Genomic DNA, 21,259 nt, shown 5'->3' with positions numbered 1-21,259 from the left:
TTTCTATCATTCAATTAACAGCTACTAGGACGACCAGGCCTCTGGGGCACTATTCATGAAGTCTGGGCCGGCATTTTGAGAGCATCCTCCAATCTTGGTTCCCTTGAATTGTAACAGATTCATGGCACTGGAGGCGCAGTACTACCTAGGAGGATGATCGGCGTATCTGGAAAAGCTGTGACATTAGATGATTGTAAGATTTCCGGAGCAAAAGGATCCAATCCTTCTGCTCTTTTCAGTTATGACGCCTTATATATCCGCCAACATAAGAGGACTCCGACGCGGCAGCTATGCAATTGGCTAATGCGGCAATCTCTGCGCCAACTCTACCAAAATATCCGACACTTGCTGCTTCTTCTCTAATTGCAGCCAATGGCCGGCATCCAGATACTTCACCTCAACATCCAACAGGAAACCCTGCTTCTGCCCCTCCTCAGCAGCTACGCCGGCAGCTTCCGGTCGGGTAATGGGGTCTAGCTGGCCGTTGATAAATACGACTGGCTGACGAACAATGAGACTCTCAGGGGGTATCCGTGACCAGTTTGGCACATCGGTATTTGCAATCGCTGACTTGTACCTGAGCAGAGTCAGCAGTATATTCGCCACGGAGCACCCAACAGCGAATCGTGCAATGGTCTGTTTAGCAAGCAGACGGCGTATTCTTCAGGGGGCTGTTTCCAAAAAGAAACATAGATTCGTACCAGTTCAAGGGTGCTTCATATCCTCCCTCTATCATCACTTTAGAATGGATTGCTTGTTCCTCCTCCGACAACCAGACAGGGCGAGGCCTTATCTCTCCTCCATGCAACCATTCTTCGAGCTTTCCAGGGGGGCAGAAGTGTTCCTTTTGCAGCTCAGCGTCTGATGAGTAGACAATGGAGATGAATGAATCATGCTAGTTCAGGTATTAGAAAGCATTCTGATAAGGCCAAGGGTCTTTCTTCCATACCTTGCTCTTGATGATAGCGGCTGCCTCATCAGTTTTGAAGAAACGCCAGTATCCGAAAGTGGGATATCCGAAGAATTGCACCATCAACTGATCCAAGAAGTCTGCTCGAAGTCAGCATGCTTGGCCGTTCAACAGTGTCAAAGTTCAACGTACCCAGATCGATTGGCTCTAGTCCTCTGTATGGAGACGACAAGAATGCCGCAGCAGAGAAGCGATCCGGGTGATAATTGAGGAATCGTGCAAGCAGACTAGCACCCCAGTCATGACCGACTCCGATAACGGTATCAAGTCCCTCCTCCTTCAAGATATCTACTAGATGCTCCGACTGGTTTGCATATGCGTACTGTTCTACAGATAATGGCTTATCCGTTCCAGAATAGCCCAGAAGGTCGGGGATCAGAACGCCGTACCCAGCAGCGGTCAAGTGATCGAATTGATGTCTCCAATCGTATGCAGAACTTGGGAAACCGTGGAGGAGAAGAAAGGTGGCATTGGTTCCTTGGGCAGGGCGGAAGACGTAGGAGTACCGTAGCCCAGGTGCGACTGTAGCGGTCTTCAAATGGCTTTTGGAGATGTATTGCGCCATGGCTTGAGAAACTCAGATCGTGTTCAAGATTAGACAAAGCTTGCCGGTCTTCACATTTGCTCGACGGGAAGCGGCTATTTGAACAGAGGCCTTCGATAGCGTCCCGGTAGCACGGGATATTAACTGCAGCGGATTCATGGCACGGCGCATATTGCCGTCAGGGTTGTAAACGACCGCACCATTCTACATGCAGTCATCCTGTGGAAAAATTCGTGTTTGCTCTGAATAGGGCCAATCATCTACATGCTAGACTCATGCATGTGGAAGGCACAACATTCTACTTCAGGGGTTAGTGCATAGAGATTGCTTCTTGCATTAGCGCTCGGGAATCCTCCAATTGAGGGGAGGGGCGGCCGCCAAAACAACAACTAAGCACCTAATGGGACTTGCCCGGGGCAGTGGAAGCACTTCTCCCTTTTTTGAAGTAGACTTAGGAGTAAAGCGTTCGCTAAGAAAAGCGTGGGCTGATTTGTGGTTCTACTTTGTTGTGCAAATTTTGATTTGATCTATTAAGGCGAGACATGAATTTGCTCTGGTCGGCTTGTCCCCTTTCATATTCCTGGGTATTCAGACTCGACGATTGGTATAGAGGCATAAACTGTTTCCGCTCTATACAATCCTGTGAGCCTCCCGCATTGAAAAGCTTTCCCCGGATGTATCATGTCGAAGGCAGTTCTCCGGGAGACCATCATGACTGTCCCTGAGATCCTCCCCAAGCGAAATCCTGGTGACATTCTGCGCGCTTTCGGATTTTGAAAGTTTGCTACCCCCATGTCCATATGTCTTCTGAGACGATAGCTTCGATGATGCCTCACTCCGCCCTTTCGATCGCAAGCTGGATAGCTTCGAAGAAATGAAAGATGCGCTAGCGCGTGCGAGAGGTCGATAAGTGGGAAGGCAAGCGCAGATGATTCCAGTTCCAATATGAATGGTATTCCACAGCATATCCACCGCTAGATCGATCATGGGCTCTCCAGGGTGGTAGGAGACGGTGATTCGGATGATACCGGTGACAATTACGCTTGAATAGAGTTAATCTGACAGGTTCTGTGGGGTTCAAACCGACATATGAAAAGAATACCTACAAGCCACCTAGCAGAAAGATACCAATCACTCCTGCCCGAGTCTGACGGCTCAAATTCAGCTTCGAAACCTGAACTACAGGCAATGCCAATGTGATGCAGCATAGAAGTAATTCGGTGGAGACGATTACAACGAAAAACGGCGGGTAGTTGATGCAGTGAGCCGGGAAGTGGAAGATGTCCCACATTGCTGAAACAGGATAACAAGTGAACGTAGACACGAAGATCATCGGTATGAACCATACTACATTCAGGCCGAGGCATATTGTTGTAAGTCGCTTGAATTCTGGAATCGCAAATATACGGCGGTAGAATAGGACGACCGAGGTGTTGATCGCAAGGACAAGGAAGCAATAAAGCTCGCCTGTTACATAGACAAACTACGATTCGGGGTCAGCGTCTGATTATAGCTGCAAGGCTTTACGACTGTGCATACCTGAATGTATCGGGGCAGTTCAAGTGGTGACTTTATATCCTTTCCATAGAGACAAGCTGGGCGTCGTCAGTCTCGTGTCGATATTCATATGGAAGCTGCCGACCGTATATCTGCACGCCGACCAACCCATAGAAAAGAAACAGGGCAATTCCGATGAAAACGTCGTCAGAACCAAAGCCTGCCTTCGTAGTCGACTTGGTCCAGAATCGCAATCCAACGGCGATCGTTGTGAGGACAGTAAAGACAATGGCGGTTTGAATGACCTCAAGCCACTGCGCGTGAATCGCACCAACTTGGTCGATCATTTCGTCTAAGGCGAACTAATCGCAGAAAAGACCAAAGTGTATGTTCGATAGAACTGTAAGGAGTGAGGATGAAGTTAAGGCTACACACTGAACCGGACGCTCTGTTGAGTCGCAAGAAAGGAGTGAGAGATGGAGGGTGTGCGCATGCGCTTACCGCAACCTTCTGGTTCGCCTTGGAACGGGGCTTATATGCATTTGGGATGGCGAGAACAGGTGTCCTGCAAGGGAGGTATGCCGCTCGGACTTGGCACCTGCAGCTGGCAACCCACCAGCTCGAAGTCGATATTGCGGCACGGTGTCTACGCCGCAGAGGCGTTGGCTTTAATTTAGGTCGCGGACTCTACCTCGAATCAGGATGGAAAACACATTTAACCTACGGAGACCGAAAAAAGACGATGATCTTTTAAGAAACAAAGGGGATTAGCGAGGTTTTCTGATCGGGAGGCGCCGCAGCTCGTTTCGCGGGAGATGATCCCTGTCTCAGCTCTCTATGATATGACGAGGGACTAAGAAATAAGCCAAGAACAGACGTTGCAGAGCCGGCATTTGCGGCCAACTAAGCTCTTTCTCAACCTGATCTTGTAACTTCATCCTTCTAACGAAAATGGCTTTGGAGACCAAGCCGCACCTTCTCCAACTGGCCCAAGAGATTCAAGAGCTAACGGGGCGATTAGTAGGACATCTATCCGATGTGGGCAGCAAGGAGCCAGACTTTACCGCAGGTTCTACAGAGGTTCCTTCCGATGCTGAGTACAACGCACTTCGCGATCAGCTCAGTGATGCCACTGCAGACCTTGCGCAGCTTGTGAAAGGACCGAAAACTCACCTACGCGATTACTTTTCGAGCCATCACGAGCTAGCAGCCTTTCAGGTTGCTTTCGATTTTGACTTCTTCACGGCTTGTCCCAGAGATGGAACTATTAAAGTTGGTGAACTGGCGCAAAGGACTGGTCTGGACGAGGAGCTCATCCAGCGCGTGATGAGGCTCTTGTGCCTACATCACATCTTTGAAGAAGCTTCGGAAGGCTGCTATACTCATACGCATGGCAGTATCACTCTTGCAGAAAATGATGGCCTCAGGGCGGCTGCCGCCTACCAACTTGACGAGTATTTCCAGGCAGCATCGCACACGGCCCTTAGCTTAAGAGCGAACATGTCGCGGTCACTCGAGGAGCCAAAAGTTTCTGCGTTCAAAAGTGCACATGGCGCGTCACTTTTCGAGTTTTACGCGGAACACCCGGAACGAGCAGCTAGGTTTGCTCGTGCAATGGCCGGTGTCAGTCAACGTGAGTCCTGGGCTTGTCCCTCATGCATAAATGGTAGAGGATCTGACAACGCGTAGTTAATCACGACTTCAACCAACTCCGAAACGGATATCCATGGGAGAGCCTAGGGACCAAAGTGGTTGTGGATGTTGGTGGTGGGAGCGGACATATAAGTGTTGCAGTTGCAAAGGTAAGGCTGTTCCGCATATCTCCCATGGAGATCTACGCAACATCTGACTTTCCCAAAGACTTTGAGCGATGTTCGATTCGTTATTCAGGATGCAAATGAAGGCATGCTAAAGCAAGGCGAGATGTCAACTCGGCAGGATCTCAAGGGCCGGATTACGTTCATGAGACATGACTTCTTCACGCCTCAGCCAATAGTTGAAGATGTGGGCGCATACCTCTTACGCCAGATCACGCATAATTGGGCGGACGAAGAGGTCGTCAACATATTCCAACAGCTTGCACAGGGGCTGGAAAAGTGCGATCCTAGCACCCCGCTGTTGATCAATGAGTTGATCATTCCGGAACCAGGATCTAGAAGCCGTTTTGAAGAACGAATTGGAAGACAGATGGACATCATGATGCTAGTGGCGTTAGGAGCACGACAGAGAACTAGAGCACAGTTTGAAACACTCTTGACGAAGGCAGACCCGCGACTCAAGGTAAGGCCTCATGAAAGCATCACAGGGCCCCGGATTGACGCGTTCTAGATTACCAAGGTCCAAGGCGGGATTCCAATGGGTATACTCGAAGTGCATCTTACCAGGGGCTAGAGTCCTCGGCGACCCGCTGAGGACGGTAGGGTGCTCAAGATAGCCAGCACTCTAGCATATTCTGTATTTGAATAGATTGTCACTGAACGCGAATCTATGGAAACGGCCGTGTGGTTCTTGCAATGCGTCTTTATTTAGCAGCATTATCGGGGTCGGATGCGCTCCTCAATGGGACTCACCCTCCGAAGTGGATCCACCTAGACCACGCGTACGCTGCCGAGGTTGTCTTCTCAACAGTAAGGGGGTGCGGTTTGAGGGGCGGTGGCGGAAAGCAAATCTCCCTAGTGGCTGAAGAGCGGGATGCTGTGCCACCGGGTTTGGTGGTCAACCGTGTCCAATTGGACAGAACTCCGTTTCCGTGAGGGACCACGATTCGGTTACTCAATACGAAGGATCGAAGGATTCTCTGGGGCGCAAAATAATTTCCTTGTGACTCTTCAGCACCAGTCATGTACGCCAAGGTGGCGCGGACACCCACGACGGCCCGCATTCTCCGGATTTACCTAGCCTTGTGCGTGAGAGATACTGTATGTACGGTTCATGCAGACCGCAAGATGGGTTAGTGTGCGTCGGGCTTTCAAATAGATTAGCCTGATTGTCAACGTGGCTTCTGTGCCACCCCCATCAAGCCAAGCGACAAGCAAGCCTCTTGGGGCAAGCATCGCCTTTCCGTCCCAGATTTTAGAAATCACGTATATATCTTAAGATTACTTGCGAAATAATAGTCTTTATTGTCTATTCTGTTCTCACTTTGGAAGACGATTGAACCTACCCTCCGTCATTTGAGTGAAAAGGTCTGGAACACCACGCCAGAAGAATAGATGTGTCAGCTTCCAAGCGAACCCCAGTCAATTCCATGAATCCAAACGGGCGAGAAACCAGCATGGAAGCACGACTGCAGGGCCCGGAGATTTCTGAGCCTCGTGAAGAGAAGTATGCGGGCGATGAGTATCCCGAGAATCGCCTAGGTTGTCGTACACAGGGACCCTCCGATTCCAACACCGTTGCGGACGGTGGTCACGCTGAGCCTATAGTTATTGTAGGAATGGGTATGAGCACACCATGCCAATAGACTTTCATGCCACTCACACGAAGTCAGGATTACGGCTCCCTGGAGGCATCTCAAAGCCTTCCGACTTGTGGGATCTCTTATGCGAAGAGCGCAGTGGTCGTTGCGAATTTGGGAAGAATCAACTCAATATTGAAGGGTATTACCATCCAAACGCCCAGAGACCGGGAAGTCTTCATACAAAGGAAGCATACCTGCTCAGAGACAGCTCACTCCTGTTTGATCATACGTTTTTTGGCGTGAATTCTGCCTTGGTAGCCAGCATGGACCCCAATCAAAGGAAGATGCTTGAAGTGGCATACGAGGCTCTTGAAAGCGCCGGGGAGCCCCTGGAAAAGATATCTGGAGCGAATGTAGGAGTGTTTGTCGGAAACATGGCCGCCGACAACCAGATTATGCTGGCGCACGACATAGACTTTGCCCCCCAGCATGCTTCGACTGGAATGAGTACTGCAATCTTGAGCAATCGAATCAACCACATCTTCAACCTTCGTGGGCCCAGGTACGGATTTCGTCTTTTTAAGCTCAGAGCCACTAGTTGTGAACCTGCAGACGCTGACTCGCATCTGTAGCCTCACCATAGATACGGCATGTGCGTCCTCGATGTATGCTTTACACCTAGCCGTGAACTCCATTCAAAATGGAGACTGCAACACCGCTATTGTTGGCGGATCAAACTTAATAATGGGACCAGAAGTACAGCTACTCACCGCGAGACTCGGTGCACTGTCTCCAACATCAACTTGCCATACGTTTGATGCGTCCGCAGATGGGTATGGTAGAGCAGAGGGGTTCGGTGCGCTTTACCTGATGAGGCTTTCTGAAGCAAAATCTGGTGGATATCCAATACGAGCTTTGATTAGGGGCACGGCGGTCAACGCGTAGGTAGTACATGAGCCTATCTTTCCAAATACTAACGAATAATAGGAACGGCCGAACAGCGGGTATCTCGCACCCAAGTGCTGATGGGCAAGAAGCACTAATTCGCAGGGCCTATAAGGTCGCCAAGCTTCCAACTAAAGACACTGCTTACTTTGAATGTCATGGGACGGGGACTCCTGTAGGAGATCCCGTGGAGATATCGGCCATATCGAAAGTCTTCGGCCCAGAAAGAGTTGGGAAGTCACCGCTACTAATCGGGTCAGTTAAAACAAACCTTGGCCACTCTGAAGCTGTTAGCGGGATCGTTGGCATCATGAAGACTATATTGGCGATTGAAAAAGGATTCATACCCGCAACCATAGGGGTGCGCGAGCTCAATCCCAATAGTGAGTTAGACGATATGTTCATATGAAGGACGCTTACTGACCCTGATAGTTGACTTCGCGGCCGCTCAAGTCAAGGTCATCTCGAAACTTACTCCGTGGCCACAGGGTAGCTTTCGAAGGGCCAGTGTGAATTCGTTCGGATATGGAGGCGCAAACGGACATTGCATACTAGAGAACGTACCAACATCAGATGGTGAAGCGGGTTTAAGGAAACTGCGCTCGGAGCCGCACAGGCTTGTCGTGCTTCCGTTCTCCGCTCATGATCCAGTTTCGCTCGCTGCGAATATTTCAGCAACTGGAACAGTGATCAAGCAGACGAACATACTCGACGTTGCATACACCTTATCTACGCGGCGAAACATCTTCCGACACAAGGCTTTCGTGATTGCAGAAAGCCATGATCCCAAGGCCGCTCTCGAACCGAGCACTACCCACAGGCATTACCCGAACGCGCTTCAGACTCCGCGCATTGCCTTCATCTTCACAGGTTAGTCACAAGTTTCTCACAAAACTGGTAATCTCATACAGATCTAACAAACATCTAGGCCAAGGCGCGCAGTGGGCAGGCATGGGCACAGAGCTTTTTGCGTTGCATCCTTTCGAAATTTCTATCCGCCGTCAAGACGAAATCTTGCGGCGACTGTCAAACTCGCCCAGCTGGACATTGAAAGACGTGCTCACTGGATGTGCATCCATCAGCATCCAAGATGCAATCGTGTCACAGACCGCCTGCACTGCATTGCAAATTGCGCTTATCGACCTGTTGCGCGCTTGGGAAGTCACCCCTTACGTATGCATTGGTCACTCGTCAGGAGAGATCGCCGCTGCATATACGTCTGGAAAGATTACCTTAGAAGAAGCTATCGTGACGGCGTATTATCGGGGCTACGCTCTGGGGACCAATTCGCGCAAAGGCTCAATGCTCGCTGTTGGTATGACTGCTGAGTCGGCACGCGAGCTCATCTCCGGAATTGAAGAGGAGGTGAAGATCGCGGCCATCAACTCTCCTTCGAGTGTTACACTATCCGGGAATGCCTCGAGTATAGAACGCCTGGAGACAGAGTTGAAGCAAAAGAACGTATTCGCACGTATCCTCCGCACAGGGAACAACGCATACCACTCGCATCATATGACGGCAGTTGGGATCACCTACGAAAAGCTCCTGCTACGAGATCTGGCAGACATTGCGGGCACTCCTGAAGAGGGGGTGAAGGCGGTGCCCTTAGATGCTACCTGGATATCGTCAGTGTCCCCGAATAAGCGGAGTTTCTTCGTTAATTCGAATCCTGCATACTGGCGCAAGAACCTGGAGTTACCAGTGCAATTCTCCCAGGCTGTACAGAATATGCTCTCCAAAGACGGAAAAGGGCCAGACGTCGTCATTGAGATAGGCCCTCATGCAACCTTGCGAAGTCCGATGCAGGCGATATTTGCCGAAGTACAAGGGGCGGAGGGTGTCAAAGTGCCAACATACCTATCCGCTATGAAACGTCATGAGGATGGATTGAGGACTATTCTCGAACTTTGCGGCAACCTGTTCTGCCTCAATCATTCGGTGAACCTCCAGAAGGTTAACGCCGCGAGACCACTCGTCGACGGAGGGGTTCAGAACATACCTGGAAAAATGTGTACAGAACTACCACCTTATCGATATAATTACGGCAAACCAATACATCATGAAAGTCGCGTCTTTCGGGAGATAAGGGATCGTAAACATCTGCACCACGACATTCTGGGAGTATTGCAGCCTGGCTGTTCCAAAAACAGGCCTTCCTGGCGTAACATACTGCGCATCAAGGATACACCGTGGTTGGTGGATCATAAACTCATTCCGCAGGTAATCTTTCCAGCTGCTGGTTACATCGCTTTGGCCACTGAAGCTCTCGCTCAATATCAAAACCGAAGAGTTGCGGGCCAAGAGGCACCGATATTCCGGCTGAGGAACCTATCGATCAAGACGCCAATGGAAATCCCTAAGGACGACGAAGGTGTGGAGATCTTGATACACATTCAAACGGTGTCGCCGGGTTCAGAATGGCACACTTTCCTGGTGTCATCTGTATCGAAAGAGTCAAACACTTGGACGGAGCATGCTTCGGGGTTTGTTGCGACTCAGTCTGACGTACAGCAAAGGTTGAAGGTGCCGGAACGATCGTCATCGCCGCATTACTTCGAAGTCAAAGAGTGGTACGAAAAGTTCTCCCAATGTGGCTTAGGTTATGGCCCTTCTTTCCAAGGGCTCTCAGACCTGTGCTGTTACCCTGCTAGGTCTGTTACCATGGCTACCGTTGGTACGAATATGACGCAGGATATGTTCAACGGACCGGAATCGCAGTATTGCATCCACCCATGTACCCTTGACAGCTGTTTTCAGCTGTTGCCAATCGCAGCTCATGGTGGCCAGACCAAGCAACTCCAATCGGCTTTCGTACCCATCGGTGTTGAAGAGTTGACTATCTGGCCGTCAACGGATGAGGGTTCGCACGCTCGCGCCGTGGCAAGTGCCCGTCGCTCTGGCTTGCGCGGTGGCCGTGGAGACATTCAACTGTTCAGCCAGGATGGAAAACCAAGAGTCGAGGTCGTCAATATGCAATGCGTGCGGTACCAGGGCGGTCCAGTGATCGATAAGCCCATGCAAGCTGGCACAAGTCCCTATTCCCAACTGGTATGGAAACCCGACATCTCGATTCTGGCAAAGCAGAAGGCAATAGCTATGTTTTCGGCAGCCGTATCTATCCAAGATCGCTGGAAGGGATCGTCATACTCTCGGATGAGACAGGTGCTTGACTTGTTGTGTCATAAGAATCCAAGCATGAAAGTCATTGATGTCGGGACCGATTCCAGCAGTGTCACTGAGGCCGCGCTGGACGTACTTGGGGGAGTCCGATCTGCGTCACAAAAATTCAGCAAGTACGTCTGTACAGACTACGCGAGCTTTATGGACGAATCCATGCAAATAATGCTCGCACACTGCAAGGATATTTCTTACCAGCCTCTTGACGTTCAAGATCGTCCCGATAAGCAAGGATACCACGGCGACTTCGATCTTCTTATCGCAAGAGCCAACCATGAGTTGACGAGCAATGCCTTGGACGCGTTTCGAAACATCAGACAATTGCTTAGGCCCGGCGGTCATCTGCTGCTTGCAGAAGCGACTGGAAGTAGTGCAGAGTGGAATGACACCCTCACTTGGAGCGACTTTACCGGAGTTGATTTGCATTTCGAGGACGGCCCTTTGCAATTGCAGACAACGCGAACCATATTGGCAACTGCAAGCTCGCCTGAACCATTAGAGACGAACCAGAATTCGGTCCAATTGCTCTACGTCATCACTGATTCGTTGGAAGATCAATTTGCCCAAGCTTTAGTCTTGGCAGCTTCGAATGCTGGCGTGGACTCACAGCTTATCACGTTCAAAGACGCGGATATTGCCAGTTGTTCTCGGGTCATTCTAACGGCAAGAGCTGGGCACCACCCTCTTCTTGATGGCTCGGAATCAGAGTTTGGAGCTTTGAAGAAGATCATCTCTCGCTCATCCTCATTACTCTTCCTCACCGATGGCGATGTTTTGCGAGGTGCGAATCCGAAGGCTGCCTTGTTAACTGGCCTTGTTCGGATGCTAGTGACCGAAGACGCGTCGTCGAGATTCGGCATCGTACACCTGGAAGAGGGACACTCAACTTCCGATCATGCTCTTCTTCAAGCAGTCTTGCGCCAAGAGTCTGACCTGCATGACCACAGCGGAAGGAATGAGTCCGAGGTCGCAATGTACAATGGCATTGCTCATATTCCTCGTCTGCTGACCAACGCTGAAATGAACGAGCAATATCACGAACTAAACCCCGAGAAGCCGACTATTGTTGAAAGATCACTCGGTAATCGTACACCGCTTCAACTAGATTTTGAGTTGCCGGGTGTATTGGGTTCGCAATATTTTCGCCCCAACACTTCCTTCGACGACCCTCTAACGGAGAGGTGGATCGAGGTTGAAGTGAGATCGGCAGGTCTCAACTGGAAAGATATCGCCGCGGTAACCGGAAAGATAGATCTCGACTACTTCAGTCACGAGTGTTCGGGGATCGTATTGGCCTGTGGATCTGGCGTGCATGATTTCTCGCCCGGAGATCGTGTGTACGGGGTTGCATTGTCCAGATTCGGCAACGTAGTGAGAGCACCTGCAGGCTTCATGCAGCTGATGCCAGATGACAGCACTTTCTCCGAAATGGCAACCATTCCGGTCGCATTTGTGTCGGCGCTGTACGCATTGCTGCATCTTGGACGTCTTGAGAGAGGACAGCGGGTCCTCATCCAGTCCGCTGCTGGCGGTGTGGGCCTCGCTGCAATTCAAATTGCGCGTAATGCTGGCGCAGAGATCTACGCGACGGTCAGCACAAAGGAGAAGATGGAATACCTGGTCGAGCATTGCAACATTCCTCAAAACCACATATTCAACGCTCGTTCAACAAAAGACCTCCCTCGCATGATGGAAGAGACAGGACAAAAAGGATTCGACGTCATACTTAGTTCGTATTCGGGCAACTCTATGCAAGAGGCAATACAGTGTCTAGCAAGAAGAGGAGTCTTTATCGATCTTGGGAGGGAGGACATTATGAGACATCACATGATGCCAATGGACGTTTTCGCTCGAAGTGCAACCTTCACGTCATTCGATCTCGACGACATTGCCATACATGAGGCAGAGTTCTTGATGAGGTGAGTTTGCGTCCCAAATCAACCCGAATGCTCGATACTGACCCTAGTAGGCTGATGAAAGAGATGGATGACCTAAGGAGAAACGGTTTCCTTCGACCTTTGCCGTTTGCGAAGTTTGATGTCTCAAAGCTCAACCAAGCGCTCCTCCACTTGTCTAAAGCTAAGCATATTGGCAAGATTGTAGTCGGATACAAGCCCGAGGGTTCAATCGTCAAACAACTCGATGTTCCGCATGGCGCCAAATTTCGCCGCGACGCCGTATATGTGCTCGTCGGTGGCCTGCGCGGCGTAGGACGAAGTGTTGTACACTGGATGGTTTCTCGTGGCGCCCGTAAAATTGTCATATTCAATCGCTCTGGCAGCGCTTGTCCCGAGGCACTGTCTCTCGTCGACGAGGTAGCAAAAAAAGGCGCAGAGGTTAAAGTGGTCAAGTGCGATGTTGCAACTGCCAGCGAGGTTGAGAGTGCAATGTACACCGCCGCCGACTACGGACCTATCAAGGGAATTCTCCACGCCGCTGCTGTGTACGAAGACGGCGTTTTCAACACTCTGTCGTACGATCGTTGGAAACTACCACTGTCGGCTAAGGTTCAAGGCTCAATGAACCTGCACGACGTAGCCGAAAGCAGAGGGTTGGACCTTGATTTCTTCGTCATGATAAGTTCGATAGAGGCCGTGGTGGCGTTGCCATCACAAGCCGCCTATTGCGCAGCGAATTGTTTCCAAGATGCTTTTGCCCGATACCGCCGGTCAATTGGCCGTCCTGCTACGTCAATTGCGTTCGGATTGATTAGCGATATGAGCGAAGTCGGCCAATGGGCGTCCGCACGAGGCACCATAGCTCGCAATGGGCTTTACCCAATCGGCGAATATGACTTGCTCCGTCTCCTCGAAGGAGTATTTGTCGAGAAGCACAGATATGATCTAGGCGACACTGCTTTCGATCATCTCGCACAGGCGCAGATTGTGTGCTGCCTGGATCCCGGCGAATTGGCGAACCATTCTCTCAAGCAGGAGAGAATGAATATTCAGACCCCACGATGGCACTCAGACGCCAAGTTCTCACACTTGTTCCGTGCCATGAGGAGCTGTCTACGGGACAAGGATACAGTCTCCGAACCAGAACGAGAAACACCGTCGTTGACCTCCGAGGTAAATCAGCTCATCTCGAACGGGAACTTCGAAGAGGCTGCGGAACTTGTGAATTCTGCCATCATAGAACAGGCGGCATCGTTACTCGGAGTGGCGCCCGAAAGTATAGATTCTCGAAGGTCGATAGCGCATTACGGCGTGGACAGTCTCCTTGCGGTGGAACTGAGAAACTGGATTACCCACTCGTTCCAGGATACTATCCCACTTCTCAAGCTCTTAGACGAGAGCATCAGCATAAGAGATCTCGGGGCAATGATCCTAGTGAGCCAAAAGAAAGATGATGCCTCAGATGCGTCCGTCCCTACGAAGGTAAATGGCGTTGGAGATTCGCACGCGTAAGCCAAGGTGCACTTCGTAGCTTGACCCGACGTTCGGTGCTCTCGGGTATCTTGGGTTTGCCGAAACTTCCGACTCCGATGCCGATCCAACGATGGTTTGCCAGTTGATCTATTCATATAGGTTGGTGACTTAAAACGAGAAAAATCAATCAATCATGTAGATTGCCTTCCTTTTCCGATTGCACCTGTGACAGTTTTAGATATGACTTATTCATCAGACCTTGCGGAGACCGAAATTGTATGTACTATAGACGCCTGTTCAGCTCGTTTACTCTACTATATCTGGGAAAGTTGTCGCATGCAGATTTTCGAGTATGAAGCGCATGGCTTGCCTTCTTTTTGTTCCGCACCTCTCTAAATGCTGAAGCACTACGAGGTTAGTCTCTAATTTTTGCAAATTGTTTATACCTCCCTTATTGCGTCTGCTCTACCAAGACTTCACTTCCATCTCAAGATCATTAGCGCCTTTACTGCCGTCGAAGTCCCCAGGTCAGCAATATCACATGGCATTTGGAGTGTGGCCCTCTCATCTCTAAGCTTGTGATCATTGAGCTATCGAAGCTATTCAAACATCATCCGGACCTGCCAAACCCAGCGCCTGTCGCCTCGTCGGAGCCTTCGCATCAAAGAAGGGCTTCTCCGCCAAAGCCGTCACTCTGGTGCCGTGCCTCGGCTCATTGCCCTCGTAGTCCCAGCTCGCGTTATGGATTGTTACTCTATTGTCCCATAACGCCGACGTGCCTGGAGTCCAACGGAAACGGACCTGGATATCGACATTCTTCTCATACACATCGTACAGATAACCCAAGATCAGGTCGCTTTCCGCCTTGTCTAGACCGACGATGCGTACCGTCATTGCCCGGTTGACCCACAACGTTTTCCATCCCGTAGCAGGGTGGACGCGTACGAGAGGGTGAATACGCTCGATATATTTTGGCCCAGCCGTGGGATCGTTCCGGTCAAGATACGGATGGGCGCTGCGATACACTGCCAATTTCCCGTCTATTATCTTTCGGAAATCCGGTGAAAGCTTCTCATATGCGGCATATCCGGAGGCCCAGAGCGTATCTCCGCCAATCTTTGGTATAGTATCGTTGTGGAGGTGGGTCACCCTGGATCGTGTTAGCCTAGGTTTGCGTCTCAACCACTGTCCTTGGACCTACCCAGCCGGCTGGCGCTCATGCACCAAATCGGTGTGCCACCTAGATGCCCCACCAGTCTGCCTGAAGCTCGCCGCGAATTCCGTAGCTTGCAAGGCTGGCCAGATCACTGTGGTCCCTGGTACTCCCGGAACAGAAGGAACTTGCGGATGGACCTCGATCTCGCCGAACCACTCTCCGAGCTTCTTTTGTTCCTGAGGCGATATGCCCTGGTCGCGAAAGAACACCACGCTCCTCTCAGCAATCAGCAGGCCAAGCTCATCTTTTTGCTGGTCTGTGAGATCTTTCAACTGCAATCCAACAATCTCCGTGCCGATGTGAGCAGTCAGGTGGATGACCTCCTTGGCTGCGGATAGTAATGCCTTCTTCTCCGGGTCTGCTCGAGTTCCTGGGTCTACATGAGGGCGGTCGTAGTCCCTGATTTTGTAGACATCGTCCAAGTAGAGTGGCTTTGCTGGCCGGTACGGATAACCGTTGGATAGGTCGATACCAGCCTTCTCAAGTCTCTTCCTCGCCGCTTCGGGAAGACCCAAAGTATCCTTAATTGGTTGAACGGTGTCTTTGATCTCAGGCGAAATAGGTAAAGCCACGGGCGCCATAATTGCTCTTGGTCAGTCGAAAGGATGGCTCACCTGGTTTTGAGAGCAGGTTGCAAGCTTATATTCTTTTCCTATTCACTTCTCAGGTTTCGCAATTACACATCTGGCCGCCTGGTGTTACTCCAATGCGATGCCGCTATCAGTGTTAGTCTGCGGGGTAGCTTCACCATAGCAATCACATCATCCACCAGGATGATGGCGCATACCTAGGTACCCATTCTCTTGGGCCTTTCTTATCGCATCCGCCGAAAATCCCCCGTTATTTCCGCACAGATGTGTGCTCCGTCTGAGGTTGCTGTGCAGCCCCGTCTCGAGGCCACCAGCGACTAGCCTCGGATGATGCCATCTCTACTGCATATTACGCTTGCAGATTGTCCTGCTGTATCGGATCTGACCATTCGATAAATGTTTACAAATCGACATGTGGAGCTCAGTATCAATGGCACCACGGCATACCGTTTGGAGTGCGCGAAGATATACCGATCGGTATACCTGAAATGCATCGTCCCCAGGTGTACTCCGACTTTTACAGACACAAACGCTACTGCTACACCACAAGTCATGAGCTCGAGACCAAAACGAGTTGCTGTTATCGGAGCTGGGATTAGCGGAGTGGTTGCCGCAGCTCACCTGAATAAGGAGAACATTGAAGTCACTGTCTTTGAGCGTTCGAGTGCCGCTGGCGGCGTATGGTCAGTGTATATCCCCATGGCTTGGTTGAAGCTAACAACATCTAGGTTATTCGATGAGCGTCCGCCTTTAGAGGCATCTTACCCTTCCATCGTCGCCTCAGAAGCGGAAAGGAAACAACCTTTCGACCCAACGCTAAACCTCACCGAGGAGGAATACCGAAGACTCTTGCACGCGCCACCTGGGTACGTGTTTCCTTACTAAAGGCTGTATCAAACTAAGCAGACTTCTTAGAGTAGCCCTTGCTACGTAGGTTTGAAGAATAACGTCGCAACCCGCTTGCTGCAGACAACACTAAATTCTTTCCCGCCTGGAACACCTGACTTCGTCAGTCATAACGTCTTGAAAGAGTATATTCAAGATACCGCATTGAAGACTGGCATGTACGTATTTCCTGCGGTATCAGCGAGTCTGACCGTAATTGCGCAGCGAGGAACGAGTGCGCAATTACCTTTTCCACGATCGAGTTATGTATTGAGAGCCAAGACACGCCGGAATGAGCATTGCTAACTTTGTTTGCTGAATCTAGACATAGACTCACACATTATGACACGGAAGTGAAGGAGCTCTCTAAAAACGGCGATGAGTGGACAGTAGAGGCTGCAACACTAAGCGAACGCCGCGACGGTGCGTTGAAAGCGACCTCTTGGGTATCAGTAAGTCTGAAGCTCGAGTAGTCGCCGTTTGACTGACCTCAATCCAAAAATTCGATGCGGTGGTGGTAGCCTCAGGTCACTACCACACACCCAGGATCCCCGACATCCCCGGCCTAGCACAACTCAAGCAACGCTGGCCAACTCGAATCCATCACTCGAAGGGTTATCGCCGGCCTGACCGCTTCAAGGGCAAAAATGTACTCCTGATAGGCGCCGGCGTCTCTTCCACTGACATCGCACGCGAAATCGGACCGTTCGCGAACACCATTTACCAGAGCCACCGCAACGGACTGTTCGACCTTCCCGGTAGCCTTCTTCCAGAGAATGGGGTGCGCGTCGAGCAAGTAATCTCGTTCGATCCGCCCGCGGACAGCAAAACGGCTCTGGATATCTTGCCCGATGGCTCTCTTCCCACCATCGTAACGCTCAAGTCTGGGACGACAATTTGCAACATTCATGCCGTCGTCCTCTGCACGGGCTATCACACAACACTCCCTTTCCTCCCTACCCATTACGCCCCAGCCAACACCCCTCCCACAGCAGCGTCCTCAACGACACTCATAACCGACGGCATCCAACTGCACAATCTGCATAAAGATATTTTCTACATCCCTGATCCCACGTTGCTCTTCATAGGGGTACCCTATTTCACGGCCACATTTACCCTCTTCGAGTTCCAAGCTATGGTCGCTGCGAAGGTCGTTGCAGGGAAAGTGAAGCTTCCCCCAGAGGAGGAGATGCGGAGGGTGTATGAGGAAAGGGTCAGGAAGAAGGGATATGGGAAGGCATTTCACAGTTTGAGAGAGACGGAAGTAGAGTATGTCGATCAGCTGATTGGATGGGCGAATAAGCAATTGGATGTTAGAGAGAGACTGAAGGGTCATACAGCGGAGTGGAAGGAGGGGAAAAAGGAGCAGGTTGAGAGAATCAAGGCTTTGTTTGCTGCGGGGGAGACGGCACGGGGGGAACTTGAGGTTATTTGCTAGCATCAAGTTGGACCTTATGGATTAAACGTTTCGAGCTTGCAATCCTACTATTATGTTGTTAGCAATTGAAGAAGAAAAAGTTTGGATCACCTTTATGACGGTCCAATACTATCCATCCGCCGTTACCCTCAGACTCTACTATCAAATCACCCACTCCTCCATCTGCAGCATTTAGGCCACTGACGCGACTGCCGAAACGTCTGCGAGGGCTTATCGGAACGCGACACCGCCACTGTGCTACCTTCCAAATCGAATCTTATTCCCGGTACTCCACGAGGCGCACGCCATATGTACCCAAAATTGCACACCAAGCATGCCGATCCCAGCCAGCTACGCGCACGACTCATACCGAGTAGCCAAACAGCCCACGCACGCATCATTACTGCACCACACACCACTGCGCGTGCAATGACGCCATGCGAACTTATCCAGACATCGGAAGCCGTACTCAGAACTCGTAGGACATGTTATTCCGACATGGGTTCCCGCGATGGCCTCGCCATCGCCCCCCGGTCTCGCGTCAACCGGCTAGGTACCTCGTTCCGCACCTCGGTCCGTTGAAAAGCTTTGAGTGCTTGTATGATAAGAGTGAAGCTTGCCTCGACGTTTCGAAGGATGTATACGAGCTTTTTGGCCCACGATGGGGTCTTCGCTTTCGACTGACGCTAGGTTGACGAACACGCCGGGGCTGCAGGTGCGGGAAGAGAAGGAAGGAGGGAAGAAGAAATGGTATTATTATGTCTGGGACACGCTGGACAAACCCAAAGAGGAGCGGTGGTTCATGTTCAAGCTGGATGCTGCGCTGCTCACCTTTGCGAGTCTCGGTGTGCTGCTGTGCTGTCGCGGGACGGGACCGGGATCGCTGACAACGTAGGGTACTTCATCAAATACCTGGATCAGTCGAATATTAACAGTGCTTTTGTATCTGGAATGTAAGTACCTAATCCGAACAGTCTTCAGCTGCTGACTCTCGTTGCAGGAAGGAGGATCTTGGTCTCTGGCACAATCAGCTCAACTACATGCAAACCTGCTGGACTGTCGGCTACGTCATCGGCGAACTTCCCAGTAACATTATCCTTACGCGCTTCCGGCCCTCCGTATGGATTCCAACGATGGAAGTCACCTGGTCTGTCCTCACCTTCGCTCTCTCTCGCGCTAAAACAGCAAAGACGATTTACATCCTACGCTTCTTCATCGGCCTCGCTGAGAGCACATTCTATCCCGGGATGCAGTACATCATTGGATCGTGGTATCGCAAAGAGGAGCTCGCCAAGCGGTCATGCATCTTCCACACAAGCGCAGCCATTGCGACCATGTTTTCGGGGTACCTGATGGCAGGAGTATATAAATTGGGCGGGAGAGGTGGCTTGGCCGGTTGGCAGTGGCTGTTCATAGTCGACGGGGTGATCTCACTGCCGATCGCATTGGCGGGATACTTTGTCCTGCCTGACGTCCCTGAGATCTCGCGGCCCTTCTATCTGACGGAGGAAGAGGTGAAGTTTGCGCAGAAAAGGATGGAGCTTGAGGGCCGCCAGAGGCGACAACCATATACCAAGTCCAAGGTCCGCAACATCCTAACGTCGTGGCACATCTACGCTTTGACACTTTTGTACATCTTTTGTGAGTAACGCCAGGGTACAAATACCATTCCTCAGATACCTGCTAATGTACACTCGTAGTCAATAATGGGGGCGCGGGCTCTCAGCCGGTGTTCCAGCAATTCCTCAAGGCGTCCAAGCATCCAGAGTACTCTGTCTACGAGATCAATACGTACCCAACCATTACAAACGCAGTGCAGGTAGTCTCGACACTGGCGTATGCTTGGACCAGCGATAGCGTGTTGAAAGGCGCCAGGTGGCCACCTATCGTTCTCGGCGGGGCGGTAAACATCATGTGTTACGTGTCTCTGGCGATCTGGGATATACCAATCAAGTGGAAGTGGGCATGCTTCGCTCTATCCGGAATGGGGGGCGGGCTTTCGGGTCTCTGCATGGCGTACTGTCTTCTCTTCTTGTGTACCGTACCTGGCTGACACTTGTAGATGGGCCCACGAAATCTGCACTTACGACAACGAAGAGCGCGCCATTGTGATCGCGTCGATGAACGAGATGGCTTACGTGATCCAAGCTTGGTTGCCGCTGATCGTGTGGCAGCAAGTCGAAGCGCCGGAGTACAGAAAGGGTTTCATTACGGTCAGCTTTCTGAGCGCCAGTCTGATTGTAACGGCGTTGACGATCCGTGTGCTATTCGCGAGAGAAAAGGTCAAGCAGGCACGAAGGTCGTGGCCTGAAGATGAAGCAGTGGAAGTGCACGATGGGCCTTCCGGAACTAGCGTCGAGGGGTTGGAAGTCGAAGTTGGCAAGTGAAACCGGTCGTGGCAGCGTGGGGGTGGATTGAGCCGAGGTTGACATTTACACCATGTGCAAAAGCCAATCTCATCGAGCTAGACAGCGAGGAGGTCAATCCTCTGGATGGCGGCGTGGTGCCGTTAGTTGAAACGAATCTAAGATTCCCTTCTCGCCTGTGCCTCTTTCTTACGTATGTCGAGATTTAATTATACTTAACGTACTTCACAAGCGAGCTGGTCACACAAGCGAGCTGGTCACACAAGCGAGCTGGTCACACAAGCGAGCTGGTCACTTTCTCTTGGCAAGAAAAATCAACGAAAATCAACTCGTATTTCTTAAATAACTAACGTACTTTATCATCGAGCCGACCACGATTTCTTGGCAACGAAAATCAACGAAAATTAACTCGTTGTTCTTAAATAACTAAGCGAAACCTTAATATATTTCTATAAAAATTTATATATATATTCTTTATAGTATATTACACCTTATACTAAAGTTGCACTAAGATATATTACGTAATTAAAAAGCTATACGTATTTAACTAACTTTTAAGAAAAATCTAGTTTACTTCTAGGTAGTAGTATTATATCTCTATAATAATCTATAAAACTTATAGTATATAGTATTTATAACGTAATAAAGGTTTCTAGAAAACTTTTATAGAGCTAGCTCTTCTAGAGATAGCGTAGTAAGAGATAAAAGTTAGAAAAATATCTTCTTTAGAGTTTTTTCTTCTAACTATATATATATATAGTTAATCTAGCTATATAAACGTATTATTTTATAAATAATAGTAGGCTTTAACTATATAGAGCTTATTAACTAATAATATACTAGCTTTAAGTAGTTATATAAAAGTAAAGCCTTTTTAGTAG

The 21,259-nt window shown here is 50.4% G+C and overlaps 7 protein-coding genes across 7 annotated transcripts; 4 read left to right on the top strand and 3 right to left on the bottom strand.

The window, feature by feature from the left end:
• Positions 1-193: 193 nt before the first annotated feature.
• BU26DRAFT_494137 (putative epoxide hydrolase) lies at positions 194-1,568 on the bottom strand. Its single transcript, XM_033826177.1, has 4 exons — positions 1,103-1,568; positions 950-1,050; positions 702-895; positions 194-577 (listed from the first exon to the last, which is right to left on the bottom strand). Exons 1-4 carry the CDS (start codon positions 1,533-1,535, stop codon positions 301-303), a joined length of 1,005 nt encoding a protein of 334 aa, XP_033677503.1. The 5' UTR covers positions 1,536-1,568; the 3' UTR covers positions 194-300.
• Positions 1,569-2,012: 444 nt separating this feature from the next.
• Positions 2,013-3,508, bottom strand: BU26DRAFT_609849 (uncharacterized protein). Its single transcript, XM_033835953.1, has 4 exons — positions 3,157-3,508; positions 3,054-3,109; positions 2,621-2,997; positions 2,013-2,556 (listed from the first exon to the last, which is right to left on the bottom strand). Exons 1-4 carry the CDS (start codon positions 3,356-3,358, stop codon positions 2,145-2,147), a joined length of 1,047 nt encoding a protein of 348 aa, XP_033677502.1. The 5' UTR covers positions 3,359-3,508; the 3' UTR covers positions 2,013-2,144.
• A 449-nt stretch (positions 3,509-3,957) lies between these two features.
• BU26DRAFT_494135 (sterigmatocystin 8-O-methyltransferase precursor) lies at positions 3,958-5,477 on the top strand. Its single transcript, XM_033826176.1, has 4 exons — positions 3,958-4,644; positions 4,701-4,813; positions 4,872-5,291; positions 5,340-5,477. The coding sequence occupies exons 1-4, from the start codon at positions 3,963-3,965 to the stop codon at positions 5,400-5,402; spliced, it is 1,278 nt and encodes a 425-aa protein (XP_033677501.1). The 5' UTR covers positions 3,958-3,962; the 3' UTR covers positions 5,403-5,477.
• An 808-nt stretch (positions 5,478-6,285) lies between these two features.
• Positions 6,286-13,943, top strand: BU26DRAFT_582307 (ketoacyl-synt-domain-containing protein; the record flags this gene model as incomplete). The annotated part of the gene is made up of 7 exons (XM_033834523.1): positions 6,286-6,451; positions 6,502-6,973; positions 7,044-7,352; positions 7,399-7,739; positions 7,789-8,226; positions 8,285-12,452; positions 12,503-13,943. The coding sequence occupies 7 exons, from the start codon at positions 6,286-6,288 to the stop codon at positions 13,941-13,943; spliced, it is 7,335 nt and encodes a 2,444-aa protein (XP_033677500.1).
• A 564-nt stretch (positions 13,944-14,507) lies between these two features.
• On the bottom strand, positions 14,508-15,701 carry BU26DRAFT_466828 (alpha-ketoglutarate-dependent taurine dioxygenase; the record flags this gene model as incomplete). Its single annotated transcript, XM_033825236.1, has 2 exons — positions 14,508-15,054; positions 15,106-15,701. The coding sequence occupies 2 exons, from the start codon at positions 15,699-15,701 to the stop codon at positions 14,508-14,510; spliced, it is 1,143 nt and encodes a 380-aa protein (XP_033677499.1).
• Positions 15,702-16,140: 439 nt separating this feature from the next.
• BU26DRAFT_582299 (FAD/NAD(P)-binding domain-containing protein) lies at positions 16,141-18,033 on the top strand (the record flags this gene model as incomplete). Its single annotated transcript, XM_033834522.1, has 6 exons — positions 16,141-16,165; positions 16,234-16,393; positions 16,439-16,576; positions 16,631-16,774; positions 16,927-17,047; positions 17,236-18,033. The coding sequence occupies 6 exons, from the start codon at positions 16,141-16,143 to the stop codon at positions 18,031-18,033; spliced, it is 1,386 nt and encodes a 461-aa protein (XP_033677498.1).
• Positions 18,034-18,673: 640 nt separating this feature from the next.
• On the top strand, positions 18,674-20,399 carry BU26DRAFT_582297 (MFS general substrate transporter; the record flags this gene model as incomplete). Its single annotated transcript, XM_033834521.1, has 5 exons — positions 18,674-18,857; positions 18,908-18,965; positions 19,013-19,653; positions 19,713-20,028; positions 20,075-20,399. The coding sequence occupies 5 exons, from the start codon at positions 18,674-18,676 to the stop codon at positions 20,397-20,399; spliced, it is 1,524 nt and encodes a 507-aa protein (XP_033677497.1).
• Between the last annotated feature and the right edge of the window lie 860 nt (positions 20,400-21,259).

The sequence above is a fragment of the Trematosphaeria pertusa genome, assembly GCF_010094035.1.
Source record: "Trematosphaeria pertusa strain CBS 122368 unplaced genomic scaffold BU26scaffold_19, whole genome shotgun sequence".
Classification (NCBI taxonomy): domain Eukaryota; kingdom Fungi; phylum Ascomycota; class Dothideomycetes; order Pleosporales; family Trematosphaeriaceae; genus Trematosphaeria; species Trematosphaeria pertusa.
The sequence above is the reverse complement of the archived record's forward strand: the minus strand, read 5'-3'. Positions and strand labels throughout refer to the sequence as shown.

Excerpts from the sequence above, each read along its gene's own strand:
- BU26DRAFT_494137 (XM_033826177.1), bottom strand. The coding sequence starts at position 1,535 with ATGGCGCAATACATCTCCAAAAGCCATTTGAAGACCGCTACAGTCGCA. Across the intron at positions 1,051-1,102 it reads ACTAGAGCCAATCGATCTGG|ACTTCTTGGATCAGTTGATG; the intron begins GTACGTTGAACT and ends GACTTCGAGCAG. Across the intron at positions 578-701 it reads TATGAAGCACCCTTGAACTG|GTACAAGTCAGCGATTGCAA; the intron begins GTACGAATCTAT and ends GACTCTGCTCAG.
- BU26DRAFT_609849 (XM_033835953.1), bottom strand. The coding sequence starts at position 3,358 with ATGATCGACCAAGTTGGTGCGATTCACGCGCAGTGGCTTGAGGTCATT. Across the intron at positions 3,110-3,156 it reads GGTCGGCGTGCAGATATACG|CTTGTCTCTATGGAAAGGAT; the intron begins GTCGGCAGCTTC and ends GACGACGCCCAG. Across the intron at positions 2,998-3,053 it reads AACTGCCCCGATACATTCAG|TTTGTCTATGTAACAGGCGA; the intron begins GTATGCACAGTC and ends CCCGAATCGTAG.
- BU26DRAFT_494135 (XM_033826176.1), top strand. The coding sequence starts at position 3,963 with ATGGCTTTGGAGACCAAGCCGCACCTTCTCCAACTGGCCCAAGAGATT. Across the intron at positions 4,814-4,871 it reads TAAGTGTTGCAGTTGCAAAG|ACTTTGAGCGATGTTCGATT; the intron begins GTAAGGCTGTTC and ends ACTTTCCCAAAG. Across the intron at positions 5,292-5,339 it reads AGGCAGACCCGCGACTCAAG|ATTACCAAGGTCCAAGGCGG; the intron begins GTAAGGCCTCAT and ends GACGCGTTCTAG.